General features: G+C 41.2%; 1 protein-coding gene across 1 annotated transcript in view; it reads right to left on the bottom strand.

Annotated features, from left to right (window-relative positions):
- sema3d (sema domain, immunoglobulin domain (Ig), short basic domain, secreted, (semaphorin) 3D) overlaps nt 1-16,008 on the bottom strand; it is a 38,800-nt gene extending 22,792 nt beyond the window's left edge. Inside the window, exons 1-2 of the mRNA XM_088298207.1 lie at nt 15,866-16,008; nt 2,283-2,527 (exon numbers count right to left, since the gene is read on the bottom strand). Coding sequence (XP_088154333.1) covers nt 2,283-2,490 — 208 coding nt within the window. The 5' untranslated portion in view covers nt 2,491-2,527; nt 15,866-16,008. The remainder of the gene's footprint in view (nt 1-2,282; nt 2,528-15,865) is intronic.
- Nucleotides 16,009-17,837: the final 1,829 nt, after the last annotated feature.

Below are 17,837 nucleotides of genomic sequence, written 5' to 3'. Positions count from 1 at the left end.
TGGGGAGAACATGCAGACGACACGCCGGAATGGAGCCACGAGTGGAACCGCTGAACTTTAAGACAGATGTGCTAATCAGTAATGGTGGCTAAATGAAGCTTCAAATCAGCTTCATGAGCCAGTTGTAGTTGTTTTGGATTCCAGTAGATGGCATTCTCTGAAAGCACACTGACTTGCCATTTTTTTAAACCCGTTATTTAAACCAACAGTGCCACTGGTTCATGAAGCAAATTTGAAGCTTCATTTTCCCATCACTACTAATCAGTACTTCGAATTTGCTGCTCTAGGGAAGTAATAGTCTAGTCATCCTTTTACTAGTAGACTCACAATCTCTTCTGGATTTGTCCAAACCAACCAAGTCTGTTCTCCAGAATTTCTAACCTTGGCTGTTCCTCTGACGATCTCATTTCGAATACCAAACAACCTGGCTGCTCCTAAAGAAAACCTCAACATATTAAACCCCGTTGTCATTTCAGTGGATGGAATTGAAGTTGTGGACGTAGAAGGGTCCCTTTCCTTCCCTATTTGTTGAGGTTTGGGACTGGCATCTGCAATTAACGGTGAAAATATTGTTAACTGAAAAACTGACTGACATGAAAAGAGCACCCGTGACCCTCCTCTTATTTGAGGGTAACACTGAACCACGGATAATTCCATTGCTTTGATCACTTAACCTCACTGAAGCTGAGTTTTCATGAGAGGTTAGCGCCAATGCCGTGTTTGAAGAATGTGCAGTGATGAAACAAAGACGAGTCCACTTTCTGAGTGAGATAGACTAAACTTCCATGTTTGGCTATCGTCGCACACTCCGAGGTCTAAAAGGGTATTCCCAAGAGCACCAAAACAGCTGAGCACATGGAAAACAGAGACAAGTGATGCCAAAATACAGAGCAGTCTCGTTCAGATTCTGACTCTGCCATAATGGCTCGGGGAGAAGCATATGAAAGATCTAATGTGCTTTAAAAGACTACCTTAGCTGCTGAGTAAACACGACAGCGCAATCATAATTCCCACAGCTACTTGCATTTTATTTATGGTGGACACCCAGGACATAAATATGAATCTATTTGCGGCCACGTAGGCTTCGGGATGCCTTTGACCAGCAGAGAGCTCTGTGCATTGGGTCAACCTCGGTTTACTTTCAGGTCGCCGATGGGATTTGGCTTTATGGGCAAGACTGAAAGTCACTTGTGTGTTTTTTGTCGCTGATACATAGCGCGAGCGATAAAAAAAAAAAAAGACTTTGAAGTTGCGTCTGAAATGAATATTAAGGCAAGACATCATCTGGCTTTACCCCGGTGGCTCAAAGCTTATACGTATGGAGCACACAACAACCGACCCAAACAGACTGCCTTAGACCAGGAAATTGAACTTTGTGACTAATAGGACTGCTCTACATTTCATTCCAGAATATGCCCCTAAGTACGTGTTTTTCAGGTGACAAATTATAAGAAACTTTAGACAAGGTCGTACTATGTTGGAAATATTTGTTGCATTTATTTAGCTTTTTTGTTTTCTAAAATGGATACATTATTTTTATACTGTAGTAGCAACAAGAGACGTACTTTGAACAAAATTCAGACCTGGAGTATTTGTGGACGGCAACATAACTGAAACGTAATCGTCGACTCAATTCCACGCCGCTTATAACAATGTTATTACATTGAATTTAGTGATTAAAAGAAAAATGTAGAATGTGTTGAGAATTATGAGCATCATGCTTAATTATTCACGACGTTGATGTGTGTGACTTGGCCACTGGGGTGGGGCAGTATAATCAAGGCGTTGTCATTTGTTAGCCCGTCCATGGCATTTTGCATTGTGTGAGTATTTAGCTCGTGGAAGGCCAAGTCGTGTAATTCTCTTGTTTAGTTTGACAATAAACTTCAACCGGGAATGGCATTTAACAGCTCGGTGCCTCTTTTTGGGAGAATTGTACATTATCAAATCTACGACCTGGCATGTCAAAACCAACTATTTTACATTTGCATTTGAAACTTTCTGTTTGGTGTAATACATCCTTTATTCCTGTTTCTTACAGCAAGCCCACCTTTCTGTCAATCCAAATGAAAAAAAGACGACTTAAGTTTCTCTGTCCTGCAGCATCTGTAGTTGCTTAGAACTCTTAACTCGGAAATGGGAAGCCCGAGCAATAAGTTATAATTTAATCACAGGGAAAAGCTTATAATACATTGACGTAAACGTTGAATGGTTGTAAAAGGTGGCCACATGAGATAAACACCCGAAACGATCATGCAAATCAACAGTCTGTCATCCCTTACCTCTCTGGCTCAGTTTGACTCGAGGGACATTTTGTTTGATGCTCACTCCAAGCGGGAGGATGGCCAAGAACATCAATCCCACTAATGGGACTCCTGGATGGGATAGCGCCCTAATCCTGCTGTCTTGGCTGCCATAATTGCTGCCAGACATGCAGCGCTGATCCCCATCTTCATTTGGACTTGGATGGCGGGAGCCTCTTTTCGTCATGGCGCGTGGACGGGTCTGATTTCCCCTCTGTGCTGCCCTGGAGAGAGACCAGTGCATAGGATGAAGCCAGGGAGGAGCAATCATAAGCGTGCGTGTGTGTGTGTGTGTGTGTGTGTGTGTGTGTGAGTCTATTCTAAGTGCAATGCAGGATATGTACACACTTGTGTTTGTGACCACTGAGCGGCCTCACCATGGAGCCCTGCAGGCATGTCGCCCTTTTCTCCTCGACCATCCTTCCTCTCGGCTCTTGCCTTTTGTGTTGCCTTTAAACCTGTTTGCTCGCAACAAAGGTCAACCCCCCCCCAAAAATAAGTTACACTGCGCTATCAGTCAACTCTCGCCCTCCACCGTCTTCTTTTCAACCAGATAACTCATTTAATGCGTTGCTTGAATCATACTTGGCAAACGTTCAGAGCCGTCAACCAACGACGCTGTCAGTTCCTCTTTTATGTCCGGTTTAAAAAAATGACCCCATGGGAATGATGGCAATTTTTTTTTTGTTGTTGTCATCATGATAGGACAGGGTACGATTAATGGATGGCTGGGTAAACGTAAAATGTTTGTCAATTTCTTGAGTTTCAACAAAAAGAAAAAAAATTATGGTGTTCGGTCCAAGTGGCCCTTCCTCTTTCAACCCTGTCGATATCGGCTCCTCTTGTACTTGGGTTTTATATTGGACAATGATCCGTGCAGCGTCTATCATCTAAAGTGAAGTCTTTGCTTTCCCAGCAGCTCTTAGAAACGGTAATCCATGCCCGCGTCACATCTAGACTAGATTACTGTGATTTACTTTATTTTGGAGTCAGCCAGTCCTCCCTCAAGTGGCTCCAACTGGTCCAAAAATGCTGCTGCTTGCCTTCTATGTGGATCTCAGAAGATGGATCACATGACCCCAATCTTGGCTTGTCTTCCCTGGCTCCCAGTGCACTTTCGAGTTCATTTTTAGATACTTGCATTCATCCTTAAATCTCGTCCCAGCGTACCTCTCTGAGCTCCTTCACCCCCTACGCACAGGTGTCGAGAATTAGGCGGTCATTCGCTTTGGAACGAGCTTCCAATAAATGTTAGGCAAGCCCCCTCTATTTCCACTTTTAAAACGCGTCTGAAGACACATTTTTATTCTTTTGCTTTCTTTTGCATAACCAAAAAAAAAAAGAATAACAATTCCACTTACCCTCCAGGAATGCCTGCTCGAAGCAGTCCCTCTATGGATTTTGCATAACAGTGTCGTTATCTATAGACATGCCTCTGTCTCGACTCGACTCTTGTTTTTTTTTTGCTCAACACTCACAGTCAGCTCCACCCATCACTGCACTTTATATCAGAATGTGGGATGGGCACCTTTATCTGTACGGCGAGATATGCGCCGGCCCATCTTTACTTACAAACCTTAAAAGGCAACATGGCATCATACATCAGCGCTTGATTAAACTGGTCTCATAACAACACGACCTGTTCGAGTGTCTGATTACTGCAGCTCAAAGTTCCTCGGACTAAGACTGTACTTGGTAAATGCACTTTCTGTTTTTCTGTTGCAGACTTCTGCAATACTCTACAAACATTTTGATTGGCGGGCCACAATGGGTTCTAAAATTTGACTAGGAGCAGATGGATGGAGTGTTTTGGTAACGGAGAAAAAAATAATTTAATATTAAATGAAAATGAACAAAAGTATTACAACAATATATATGTCTGTGAAAAACCACAGTATTTAGAAAATAAAACATTAACAGGGTTTATTAATTTAATTTTCTTTCAAGTTTGGCGGGCCGGATTAAATCGTTTAATGGGCCGCATGTGGCCCCCGGGCCGTAGTTTGCCTACCGTTGCTCTACAACAATGTCTGCACTGAGATTAAACAACAACAAAAAATGACTAAAAAATGAAATGAGAACATAAGATAGACATATGTATTTATTATGAATGGACAAGCAAAAATGTCTTTTATGGCCCCATGACTTATAGAGATGCCATTTATTGCAAGATGATTCGATTTTTTTTTTACGATAAAAAAATAATGTCAATGGTGAGCAAAACCCCAAAAATGAGGGACTGATGGTAAAACATGAATTCATAATTGCAGTACTCATCCAATATTTCCTTCTTGATTGAATCATCAAAAATGAGCAACATCAAAACTGGTTTGAAACCGCATGAATCATTAAAGAGACTGCAGGAATTTGTACAGACTTTGGATGTTTATTCTTAAAATGTGCATCGACTTAATGCGAATCACAACCGCCCTCCACTCAACTGCCTTGTTGCCACGGCAAACATTTTCGCTTCAATAGCTTTTCAAGCGAAACATTTTACATTAATGCTCAATCATTCGCTCGTCATTTTCTGCATCGACCATTCCAACCGCCGCACTCTACAAGAGCAATTGTTTCCCACTTCAAGGGGGAAGTGTTAAATTCCGGGCGGCAGATTGTGTGTATTGGATTACCCCGTTTAATTACACTTGATCAAACCTAATTTCACAGCCATCTGAGCCACTAATTAACCCGACAAACAATGAAGTGCTTCATGAACCTCATCGCTACATCTTCCTCCCGCCTTCCGTCTCTTGTAACATAATTAGCCTCTCAATGGCCGCGTGAACAAAGTCAAGCTTAACTAAAGGCGGCGATGTCGCGCTCGTGTCGCCAGCGCGGCCGTCTTCTTTTGTCAAACTAATTACAAAGGCGGTGACATTCTGAGCGCGTTCATTCATTCACACCCACACACGAAGATTACAATGTCGGCGAGAGTATCCATTCCCCGACTTGACTTTTTATTTATTTTCCTTATCCTGCCTTGCCGTGTGCTGTTTGAAAGTTGAGTCGGTTATCCTGAGCGAGGGCGATGATATCAGGCGCACTGTAGCAATAAACCTGAGAGGATTAGACCCTGATAATCAGATGTTTAGTTTAGATGACAAATTGAGGCACCTGAACACCTCACGGCCGTTACAAACTTGACAGAGAATTATGCCTGACGGATGGCAAAGTGGTTGCGTAAGTGTGATAGAGAGCCGGATTTCAACGGAACCTTTTTGCACTTAAAAATGTTTATAAAATATTTTTCTCCATTCGCGGCACAGAACCAAATCTGTGTTTTGTGAAATGCATCGGCTGCAAGATTCATGGACAAATGAATATCAGCATTTAGGAGTTGTTCCAACTGAGAGAAATAAACATAATACCACAGGAATGCTTTAAAAAAAAAAAAAAACACCCGCAAGAACAAAGGTAAAACTCCACTGTGTTTCAACGAAAGGCGTAAGAGTTTAGAGATGAAATCATGCCGTTGCATGTGACGTGCGGGCCTCGTACATGCTATCGTTACTCATTTTGCTAGCTTGTGTGTTTAATATTAGCGTAATGCTAGCGAGATGATTAGCATCTAGAAATGCGTCAACTGCTTGCAGTTTTCTTCTTGTTTTTTTTATCTGTATCCCACCGTAGCCCGCTGTTTGAAGAACTTCTCAAAATGTTTATGAACAATAAGCACTCCTGCTAATGTGATCTAAAGTCAAAACAATGACTAAAATTTTACTCCCTCAAATGTTTCGTTTTTATTGAATTTATTTCAACAATTATATGACTCCAGCAGAGCCTGTTGGTGAGGAAGCTAAATTGACGTTATGCCGTCAATAATTTTAGGCAGGTGATCGAAAGATTGCCTACAGTAGAGGCGGAGTAGCTTCTTCAAAAGGGACGGACAAGGAACCAAAGATTTTATCACACAGAAATGTAAAAAAAAAAAATTTTAAATAAGTATTCCGGTTGACAATGAGTGATTTATCAAAACATAATCACTGCGATATCCTTCTCAGCGAGAAAATGTCTGTCTGTCATGTCTGTGCCATTCATCCGAGCAATTAAAAAAATCAGTTAATCCCTCAATGAATATGTCATCTATTTCTGAGTTGCCGCCACGTCAAGCTAGCTAGAGGAGGGCTAATATCATTTTTCAAGCCATTTTTCTCTCTCCGTTTTCGCTGCCTTGGTCCAAAGACATGCTGGGTTTGTTTAGTCGTGGTGTAGTCAGACATCGCTTGCGCTTTTGCCAGCCAAATAACGTGACATCATGATTTATTTAAAGGCCTATATGTCGCTTCTATGAGACTACAACGAATGCTTACTTTTTTTTTTTTTTTTTTTTATAAGGCCAGTGCGGTAAAAATAGACACTCAGACGCCAGCCCTCGTGTAAAAGGTGCATAAAAAGCCCTGTGATGTAATTTGGCAGGAAAAGACAAAGTCGATCCAGTTTGAGAGGCAATAAAATAGATGAAGAGTGACAGCAGGGGGAAAGAAGCGCACAGCTTTGTGCCAGGCGAGTTAAACAAACTCAAGTGTTTCCTGCCAGTTCCTGTCTGGATGGAGTCCCCCCCCCACCCGTTTGGCGGAGCGGCTTGCACGTGGGCATGAGGACGGGGGGGGGGGGGGGGTTGACGACAGTAAACAAACCTGACGACATCCGTGGCAGATTTAAAGCCAGATGCCGACGTGGTGTCGCCTGATAACGTAGACTTGGACCATATCTGACCCGTACTTCGGTTCTAACTGGCCTTAAAGTCTTTATGAAGTGATAATCAAACTTAGATTGTTTTTATTTTTGATGTGTGGCTGTTTTAAGCGAGCAAATGAATAGAATGAAATGAATGTTTCTCAGATTTTTTTTTTTGTTTTGTTTTACATGCATTGGATCAGCGGTTTGGATAATGAATGCATGGAAGCTATTGAGAAGATGTAGTTGGAGAAAATGAAAATTTGTCGAATTTGAAATTAATTGGTCTCATTTTTTTCCCAGAGCTATTTTATATTTAGCAACATTTCCAACCCCTTAAGCCATTTTTTTTTTTTTTTTTGCAAACACTAATGCCAATAGTGGTTTTGCAACGTTCTCGTTTCCTGCTCAGTGGACCAAGAAGGGGATTTGTCCTGATAATAATTTGGGAGCCACAGCTGTCCATCCATTCTTTTTTTTTTTTTTTTTTTTATTTATTTTTTTTTTTTTTAGCACCTATCCTCATTGGGGTGAGTGCCCACTGGGAATGGCTCATATTGGTTTCAGATGCACATTACATAAACATATTTTTTGGTGAAGGTTGATCAGCTCATTGACTGCCAGCTCTTTTCAAAGCCAAGTTCCCAATATTGGCAGCTGTTTTAGGCCATTCTCAAGACTCATAGAAAATTGTTTTCTGTGACATTGTAAGCACAGAACCTGCCACAAGAGTACTCATGATTGTTCCGTTAGAATAAAAAGGTTGTTGTCCAGTCGTCCACAGTGCATCTCACAGAATCTCAACATCCACAGCAGTGAACTGAGTTAAAACGATTTGTATCGCAAATTTCAGGTTAGCATATTGGAACATCCCCCGGCAACTATTCCGAGTTTTCACGTGAAAATTAAAAAAAAAAAAATTCCCATCCTTGTTATAACATGTCACACACTTTGGCACCTTTTCCCGGCCGTTGGTCCATTCCTAATGCTCCCAAAATGTAGTGCAGCAATTAAGAGTGGACCAACTTTTCCGAAGGTCGTTTCCCTGCGCAAGTTGTCAAACGGCAGATGGCGGCGAAGCGGTGTGGCCATGGGAATTCTCGCACACAGACCACCCCTAATGAGGCAGTTAGCGACAACCCAGGTGCCCCGTGGAGGACGCCATTATCAAATCCCTCCATCTCGCCATGACAAGGTGCATTAGCCGGGCTATTTGTCGAGTCCCGGCCACCGAGCAGACGTAACAACCTGGATAATTGTTCTTTCTTTGTTTTTCTTGGCAATGGTCAGTCACCCGTTTTTGTTTTGCTTTTTGTTTTCTTTTTGGTAACCTTGCGTTTAAGCAAGCATGCAACTCCCCTGAGAGTCGGTGTGAGTTCACGTCTCAGTGAAAACACACGGCCGCCACCGGGCCACACAACTGGTGTTTTTATTCTAAAACTATAGATGAGAAGCCTTGCACTTTTTATTAGCTTTTTTTTTTTTTTTTTTTCTTGCTGTAAATCTTAAATCTGTCTGGCAGTAAAGAAGGACAGTTTTAAAGCGTTCAAAGGTGGTCTCTCTTTTCAGAAATGGCTTCAGCATTTTCTAAGGGAAAGTTGAAAATGGTTTGGTAAAGCTAAGCAGTTGGAATTTTATGTCATATCCTGAAATCAGGTCCCGTTTCAAAAGGCTAAAGAGACAAGAAAATAGCTACCATCTTAATACTATCTTCCAGTGGTGGGCCGTCATTAATGTTTTATTATATTCTAGTGTTGTATTTTTAGGTGGGAGATTCTATCCAATCAGAATTCAGCTCGTGTTGCTAGGCAGATTTCACAAAACCAGGAGCACGCGCTATTCGCCTGAAAGCCAATGAGCTTTCAGAGTTGAAAGACACTTGCGATAGCCAATCAGATCACGAATTGGCGGACAAGCCTTCCCGCTGGCCTTACGTTGTCGGTGATGAACGCGTTTCCTGATTGGAAACTGACTCGTGACGAAACAGCGCTATGCGGAATCAATACACCCGGAAGTCCTAACTGGTGACCGTTCGAAAATGTGAAATATATTCTTGCTTTTTTAAACCACAATGACCGGAGGAGGGAAAAGTGTGGAAATAATGGCAGATACACTTGCGAGGCCATTTTCAAGACGGACCTTTCAAGAGAAGTTAGGTCGTCCAACACTCAGTACTGTGTAAGTGTGTTTTTGTGTATTATTTCTCCAGCTGTAGTGTCATAAATTATGGCAATTTCAGGGTGATTTATTCAAGTTGGACTAAGTACGACTACACTGAAGGGCTACGTGTGAAATGCAGAGTCCGCCACTGCGAGCTTCAGACTGAACATAAACTATTGCATCGCCCAGCGTGTCTCATGTGCGTTTGTTCGCGAGGGAACTACGCGGATGTTGCTTTGAGTAGAGGAGGGGCAAGAAAAAAAAAGTTTAAACGACGCTAATTAATCTGGCAGCCGGTGGTTCTGTGACTTGGGCTGCTAAATGCTTGCTCGGTTAACAGTTCAACAGCTGTAAACGAGTCAATGCATTCACCAGATACGCCACCTTCCTCGCTGCGCTTTCTCCAAGTCTGCTTATTTTTGGCTTGGTTCTGGCCGCTGTTGGAAGCAGGCTGTGTTGAATACCTCTCGGTGTTTCAAGAACGCAATGATATTATCCTTCATTGGGGGTTTTTCAACACGTTGTGTGCCAGTTTGTGCTTGTGCTGCTGCTGCGGCGGGTGATGTAATTATATTCTCTCTGTCGATTGGCTGTCGGCGATGCGACGCCGTGAAAAGTTTCCATTTGCAAACTGCAGCAATTTTTTTTTTTTTTTTTTTGCTTTAAACGCTTCATTCGCGCCACTTGCCACGCATTTACGCCTGACCGTGCGAATTGCTTTAACTATACAATTCAACCCCCTCCATCACTGGCACTGGGCTCACAATCCCAGGATTTCACGCTTCTATTTTATTTATTTTTTTAAGATATATTATTTTTGACGTTTGTTGACATTTTTGTGGCGCTGTAATGTTTGTAAAATATTTTTGTTATTCATTGCTCTTGGGCTCTCTTAAATACGTATTTTACATGTTCAAATGTGTTTGTAGTGCGTTTGAAGATCTTGACATTTTTATTAAGTGCCGTAAATGCCATAACAACATGCCTTGGGTGTATTTCTATATCGCATATTTCACTGACTGTATTGCAGAGGTGTTCTGGAATGTTAGCCCTGCCATGCAGGGGGATTTACTGTACATGGAAATCCACCATCAGACGCACTCAATTCACATCTGATTGCAGCATAAGAGAACAAACGGTGATAAGGCATATTCATAATAATTATTCATGATGTCCTTGTATAGTCAAGGTACAATTTCTAATAAAAACAACGTTGCTGCATTCTAATATTTTAGCGGTTTATATGCTAGCATATAGCAACATGAAAGGCGATAAGGAAGCTCGTGAAGGCTTTTAGGTCACACTCTTGTTTTGAATGGTAATTTACAAATTGTTAGCAGCTACTGTGCTAACAAGATTGTAGCCTGACTACAAAAGGTGTGACGGCAGATTGAGAAGGATTTTGTATCATTCCCTTATGGTCAGGTTCGAGAGCTAATGTATAAAATGCTAACACACAAAGTGTTTGCGTTCTGACGCAAGCTAGCAAGCTGGACAAAAGGCGCTAATGGATGCCATTCTGGTCCGAATAAAGTCTGACAAAATGTCATCATGCTAGCAGTTAATATTTCTATGAGCAACATGAGAAAAAAAAATGCTAATATGCTAATGATGACGGATTCCATAATAAAAACATGCTGTAGCTAACCTTTTTCAAGTCAATGTGAAGCACATGAGAGCGGTCACAGAGATTAAAGCGCTCACTACACGCAATCATAAAAAAAAAAATTAAAAAAAAACATTGTGGCAACATTTGCAACTGCTTTTGCTCAATTTTTCTTTTTTTTTTGTACTGCAGCGATCGTCTTTCTCTGGCTTGAACATCAAAGCAGCGCCCACAATTTCTTTGAGATGTTAATTAACCTCAAACACGACTCGTGTGCGTGCATATCTTTGCGATTACACGGCAACCGTCTGGTTTTGGCGTATTAGCGTGAATGAAAACTACGTCACCCAAATAATTACAATATGTGGACATCTCAACGTCCGAGGATCTTTGAAGTCGCAGAAATGCGTGGAGTGGAGTGCTGTAGGTAAGGCCATCGAGGAGTTTTCCATGAAAACTACAACAGGGTTCACGGCCATTCGGGAAGTTTGAATTTCCCGCAGCGGTTTTACCTTCTATTAAAAACTATAAATCATAATTCCGCAAGCTCTTTCGATCATGGAATGATCTTTTTAAGGGGTGGATTTATGGAACGCAGTCACGGTTTTGCATCACTTATTTCATGACATCACTTTGGGCAAAACAACCTCCAGGACAATCTGTGTCCAAAATCAAAGAATGCCCCCATGAGAGGACGTTCCAGTGGAATTCCTTCTGTTTTGGAAGGTAAAACGAAGTCTCTAGGCAACACCACGGAATACGGATAGAATTCCAAACCTTCCAAATTCCAGCCAGTCTGTGTTTCATGTCTCTCACAGGTTTTTTAACATCTTCTGATTTTCAAAGTGGGAAAGACCCACACTCTGCCCAAGCCTACGCTGAGCACGCTGAAGGATTTTAACAGGTTTAATATTTATGACCACACCCCTCCCTCCAGGATAATCGCTCAGCGTAATTTTTGAGGCATCTGACAATCTGGCGTTTGTGGTCTTTGATGGTCATTTGTGGAGGGAAAATGCCCAAATTTGGCCTGATTATCGTTATATGTGAACCGCAAACTTTGCGATCATGAATATTGAAGTGGGTTTTTCATTTTCGATTATTTCAACAAGAATGAATCTTTTGCGTGAACGTGAGTGAATGTATCACTTCCTCAAGTGACTCGTTCTTTTCTCATTTGAGACGTATGTTGTCAATCTGCACAGACGACCAATCAGCAGCCAGCGTCAGGTGGACGAGGGATATTACTGAACATACTGCTACGCTATTGGCGTTCACAAAGTTAGCGCGGTAACTTCCCGTTCGTGAACGATTCAGTGAGTGAACATGATGCCATTTCCCGTTCGCAAGCGAGTCATTGTACAGATCTTTTGAATAGGGCTATCAAAATGAAAGCGTTTAATTTTAAAAATACGCAATTAAATATTTGAACTCAGTAAGCTCAGTTTTATTTACTTCGAAAATAATTTGGATACTTTGCAAAGCCAAATTCAAATATTATACCATATTTGGTCTACATCTTTAGCACATCATCTCAGAGCAAAACACCCCGCTCAAGTTACCACTGGGCTTTTCTAAACAACAGTGGAGTATGGTGCTTGTTGGCAGAACTAAATGTACTGTGCAAGTTTTGAGTATTGTTTCTTAGAAGAATTCCTGGAAAGATGACTCCGTTTAGATTGTATTTAAGGATCAAAGAACGCTACTTGAACAGTCTTTGATTCAAAATAAATTTCATATTTGCTGATTTTTACATTTATTACTCAAGTAAATACCTGTTCAAAGCTTCACAAATAATAGAAGTTGAACAATGTGATTTTTTTTTTTAGATTAATTCGTTAAAATTTTTTATCAAGACTAGTTTTAAATGATTCTTTCTGATGATATAATTCACTTATTGTAATGATTCAGTTGATTCAACTCAACGATAATTACTGAAGATAATCTTTAGAGGAGGGGTGGGCAAACTTTTTCATTCGTGGGCCACAATAGGTTCTAAAATTTGACAGACGGGCCGGACCAGGAGCACATGGTTGTGTTTTGGTAACCTCACTTCGGAGAAAAAAAAATACATAATATATGCTATAATTTTAAATGAAAATGAACAAACGCATTACAACAAAATATCTGTTTTAGAGTGCGCCTCCTAGTGGGGATACATCAGAATTACAGGGAAAATGAAACATGAACCGGGTTTACTTGTTGAATTCTTTTCAAGTTTGGCGGGCCTGATTAAAACATTTAACGGGCCGCATGTGGCCCCCGGGCCATAGTTTGCCCATGCTGCTTTAGAGACTTTTGACAATGCTCAAATTTGGTGAGATCGTCAATACCGTTTTATTGATAAACTGTGAATAGTTCAAGCAAATCTCACATCTTTGTTAACAATCTCCTTGAATCCATCCAACTCTTTGGCCACGCTCGGCGGGCTCGATATGAAAGCGATACAGTGTCGGGTCAGCAACCTGCGAGCTCCAATTGGAATATGGACGGTTACCGGATCTGGTGTTTATCAGACGGGACGAATTCAAAGTGGAAACAAAGTTGTATTGAAAACACAGCCGCGGCCGCGTAATCGAGACGCGGATGAAAATGCCAAAAGGCTTTGTCGATGCGGGACAACAAAACAAGTAACTCAACACACACCGACTAGGTTGTGACCCCGGCCGCGCCGCGCTGAATTTGTATGAGCGCACATGTACGAGCATATGTGCGTAACCTAATCCCGGCCCGAGGTGAGCAGATGGGAGCAGCAGGGCATGAAAGTGCTCTGTGACAGCTCGAAGTGTTCTCACTTGTCTGTCTCCCATCCAGAGGAAAGCTCAGCAACACCAGTTGAGGCTGTCCAAACACCAACCGCTTCTATTGTCTTTTCGGTCCGAGGCAATACCCACAATGGATATTTTTATATGCGGTTTGCGCCCTATATTTTAACGGTTTCGGATTGGGACTTTTCGGAAACACAAATTTTAACTTCTGCCATGGGGGAGGGTCATTCAGGCTTCGTTTGAATTGGTAGTGATGGGAGAAAAATGAAAGGCATTTGAAGTACCATTTTCCTGATTTTTTTTTTTTTTCCATCAGCCAATTGGCAACAAATTATCGACTTCACACAGTGCTGCACATCCTGTGAACATCTTTCACCAGGACAGGCTTGTTCTGACCTCAATTGTCTGACACGTGGCATCAGAAAGGTGCATCCTGAAATATTATTTCCACAGGCCAGTCCGAGCCAGACAGAATGTCTGCCTGCGAGCAATTGGCACCTCGTCACTGTGGACTCTGCAAACTTCACAAGTGCCGACCATGTGCCTTCTGTACTACAAGACAGGACTTTTGGGAGTTTGCGCAGAAGCAGACAAAAAAAAAAATAATAATGCGCCACTGCTGGAGGCCAAATTGGAGAAAATGTAATGACTTGTGACAAGAGCCAGCTCCTCTTTCCCATTCCACAACTCGAATAGAAAGTGGATTAGGACCGAGCACGTTGTTACCTGTCAACACGTCCTCATTTTAGACGACGAGGGCGCCATGCGGGGACGACCCCAGCGATGATGTCATTTTTGGCCTCGTCTTTCTCTTGGCAACTTATCAAAAAAACCTCCAACGTATCTTTTCCAAATTCCCGTTCTATATTCTTTTGACAGTCTGCAAGCCCCACTCCGCCTCCCCTCATCGTCTTCGAGCTCCTTGTAAGGGAGTTGCGGCGAATTCTCGAACCGAGTGGAGAGCGGGAGCGGGGCCTTGAGACAAAAGCCATACAACTGCCTCTCGTTTGCTTTTGTGCGCCACTGCAAAGTGAATATTCGACAGTCGCTCCTCACAAAGTGGAATGTTTGACACACGGTGACTGTCAGCAGTATTTTGGGGTGGATGTGCGTGGAAAAAGACAGAAGCCTGGCGCTGCACACTCATAAAAAAAAAAAGAAATCTAAACATACTGCCACTTGAAGATTCAAGGTGTTTATTGTCATGCGCATAGTAAAAAAAAAATGGACAGGCAATGAAATTCTACTTCCTTTTACGAGTACACACAAGGTAAATACAACTGACTCCGCACAGTTTCTGCACGTAACTCCCAGCTTTGTGAAATACAGATGTGACACAAAAGTGGATTTCCTCAGTAGGTCTAAGGGCATAATTCCCATTTTAATTATTATTTTTTTTGTTAAATTGGCATATACTCCCAGACATGTGTAGACGTACCAAACGTAACACATGAGTAATACAAACGTTAAATCTTGCATAGTGTTTATTTGGCCCGCGCTAACTCCTCCCCCAATTAATTTAAATGAGGGTGAATTGCAATTTTTGCTTATTTAATAACAAGCAGTGCTCAAATGCAGCATATCATTATTATAAAGATTCAAAATGGCACCCTCGAGGGGATTTATCGCTGAATTCTAATGCAGTAAAGGCAACGAGTGCTCAAGCAATGTCACGCCAAGCCAGTGACCGATGTGTAGAGAACGTGACAGGCTACAGCTGACTTAAATACACAACTTTGGTAACTACCAAAACATTTGTGTATTTTTCAGTTGGAGTTCGTGCACTGGCACTTAGAAACTCTTTAACCACAAACAATACATTTGGAAATGTATGGTTTTCGAAATTAACTCATTCACTACCAGCCGAGTAAAAAAAAAAAAAAAGGATCTTTGACGTCTTTATCCGTCAATGGTAATGAATGAGTTAAGCTAAAAAAGGGAAAAAAAGATTACAGAAAAAGGAAAAAAAAATCAGTGAGCACATTATTATATCTTGATTACATGTCTATTTTCTTTTTGACATTATTAGCCAGCAAAATAATTGTTTTGGGCATTTTTAATTGGAAACCCACAAGAAATATTTGCATTTTTACATATTTGTATAAGTTCTGGATTCACACATGTGTACCAAATTCACCAAATTTGTTGACAAACAGCAAATAAATGGCCCCAAAGAGGTCTTATATGAGCCTTTAAAAGTTGGTTGAAAAGCTTCATGAAACAATGCGATTGTTGTTATCTTGATCTTATGCAACAATGTGGAAAAAAAAAAATCCAACAGGATGCAGCAAAACGTGTCGATTTGTTTGTAAAGCCATTCGAATGACATCATCAAGCTTGCATCTTACCTGCACTCAACTTTGCCTCTCTCACGCGCGACGCATGCCCGTCCGTGCCGCACCTGAACGCACCGCCGCTCCACTCGCTCCTCACAAAAAGAAAAGAGCGAAACAGCAGCAGCAGCAGTTGCCTCGCCTTCCTCCCAACTCCAAACACATGCAAGTGATCCCGTCTGATACAGTGAGCACTTTTTCCCCAAAATGTGTCCACTCCCCTTCAATCCAGCGCTCTTGAACTCTCTGTGCACTCCGATCGTGTGTCGGCGTGTGTGTGCATGTGTTTACGCGTGTGTGTGTGCGTTGAGCTGCAGGCTCGCCCCTAGAGGGACAGACCACGCACTTCTAATTGGGGCCCTCAGCTCAGTGGGAATGGCCCCTCAGCATTTGTGTGTCTGTCGATAGATTGATGACAGATTTGTAGCGGTTTACTTAGTGAAATGAATGGAATTGCCATTAATCTGTTCGATCCACCAAAAAAAGAAAAAAATTCTGAAGTCTCAAAGGATTTTCTTCAAAGATTTTAGCATAAAATCTCATAAGACTCTTTGTCAGTCGATTTTCTAAAGTCTCGCTGGTCTCAACGATATTCTCTGACGTGTTCTCTAATCTCATCAAATTTACGACTTTTGAAGCTTCCGAGGTTTTTCTGAAGTCTCGCAAAATGTACGGATATCCCATAAGATTGTATAAATTCTCGCGGCATTCTTTAAAGTCTCATGAGATTTTCTGAAGTCTCATAGTTTCTGTAGTCTTACGAGTTTTGCTGGATTCTTGTGAGATTTGATGAAGTTTCATAATTTATTTGATGTCTCATAAGATCGTCTGTAGTCTCACAAAATTTACTGAAGTCTCCTGGAAAGTCACGTTGATATTTTATGATGTCACCTGAGCTTTCCTGAAGTCTCCAAAGTTTTTTTGGGAATCTCTCAAGATTTTATAAGATCTCAAACACTCTTTCAATTCTCATTCGATTTCTCAACAATATTCTCTGTCTGAAGTTTTGAGATTTTTTGTTCTGATGAGATTTGCTGAAGTCTCATAAGATTTATTCCAGCTCACAATATTTTCTGAAGTCTGAAGAGATTTGTTGAAGTCTCACAAGATTTATTGCATTTTCACAAGATTTAAACTTAACTTTTTTTGAAGTCTCACCAGATTCGCCTGAAAAATGTCAAGTCTCGTAGTATTTGCCAAAATTCTCACTGTGATATTTTGTGTAGTCTTGTCATATTTGCTGCAGTTTGATCTAAGATTTGTTGGAAACACCGAAAATGTGTGTGAAGTCTCATTAGATTTTGTAAAATCTCACAGGATTTTCCGCAACCAATGATTTTCTGGCATTTCTCTAAATTTGCTGGCATCTCACAAGATTTTAGGAATTGTCAAAACTCTCTTTGATCATCTCACGAGATTTTCTGAAGAGTTACTAAACCTTTTTAAGGTTTCATGAGATTTACTGAAGCCTCGTGGGATTTTTGTGGCGTCACAATCACAACCGCTTATGAGCTATATTTTTTTGTAACATTTAAAACTTTTTTTTATAACTTTTAAATCTTTTAGTCAGCATAAAACTGGACATTTTTTGAGTGTTTTATGGTGTTTATTGTTTTTAAATTACTACTGTATCATTTTTAATAATCTTTGTAATGCAGACATGGTCGATTTTAAAAGTGCTCTGTGAATAAAGTTCAGTTGAGGCCTATTTTATTTCTGGAAAGCATCAAATGGTACAACTTTGTCAACGAAGGCAGTTCTACTGTGTTTGTGTGCCATGAAAAACTAAATGAGTTAATCGCGATCAAAAAAAAAGAAACTCCCCGAGGCGTCTGTCTACACTTTTCCGAACTGCCAATAGAGAAACAAGCCATGGTGCTATTCCCATCTCCTGTTTCCGACTTCAAAGGCAACTGGGACGCGGCGATATCGTGGATATGATTTTTGCAGATCGTATTTTCCAAATTACTCACTGAATGATCACAGC

The sequence above is a fragment of the Idiotropiscis lumnitzeri genome, chromosome 6 (assembly GCF_059441095.1).
Source record: "Idiotropiscis lumnitzeri isolate Australia: NSW breed Sydney's pygmy pipehorse chromosome 6, RoL_Ilum_1.0, whole genome shotgun sequence".
Classification (NCBI taxonomy): Eukaryota; Metazoa; Chordata; class Actinopteri; order Syngnathiformes; family Syngnathidae; genus Idiotropiscis; species Idiotropiscis lumnitzeri.
This window is presented reverse-complemented; position numbering and strand designations above follow the sequence as displayed.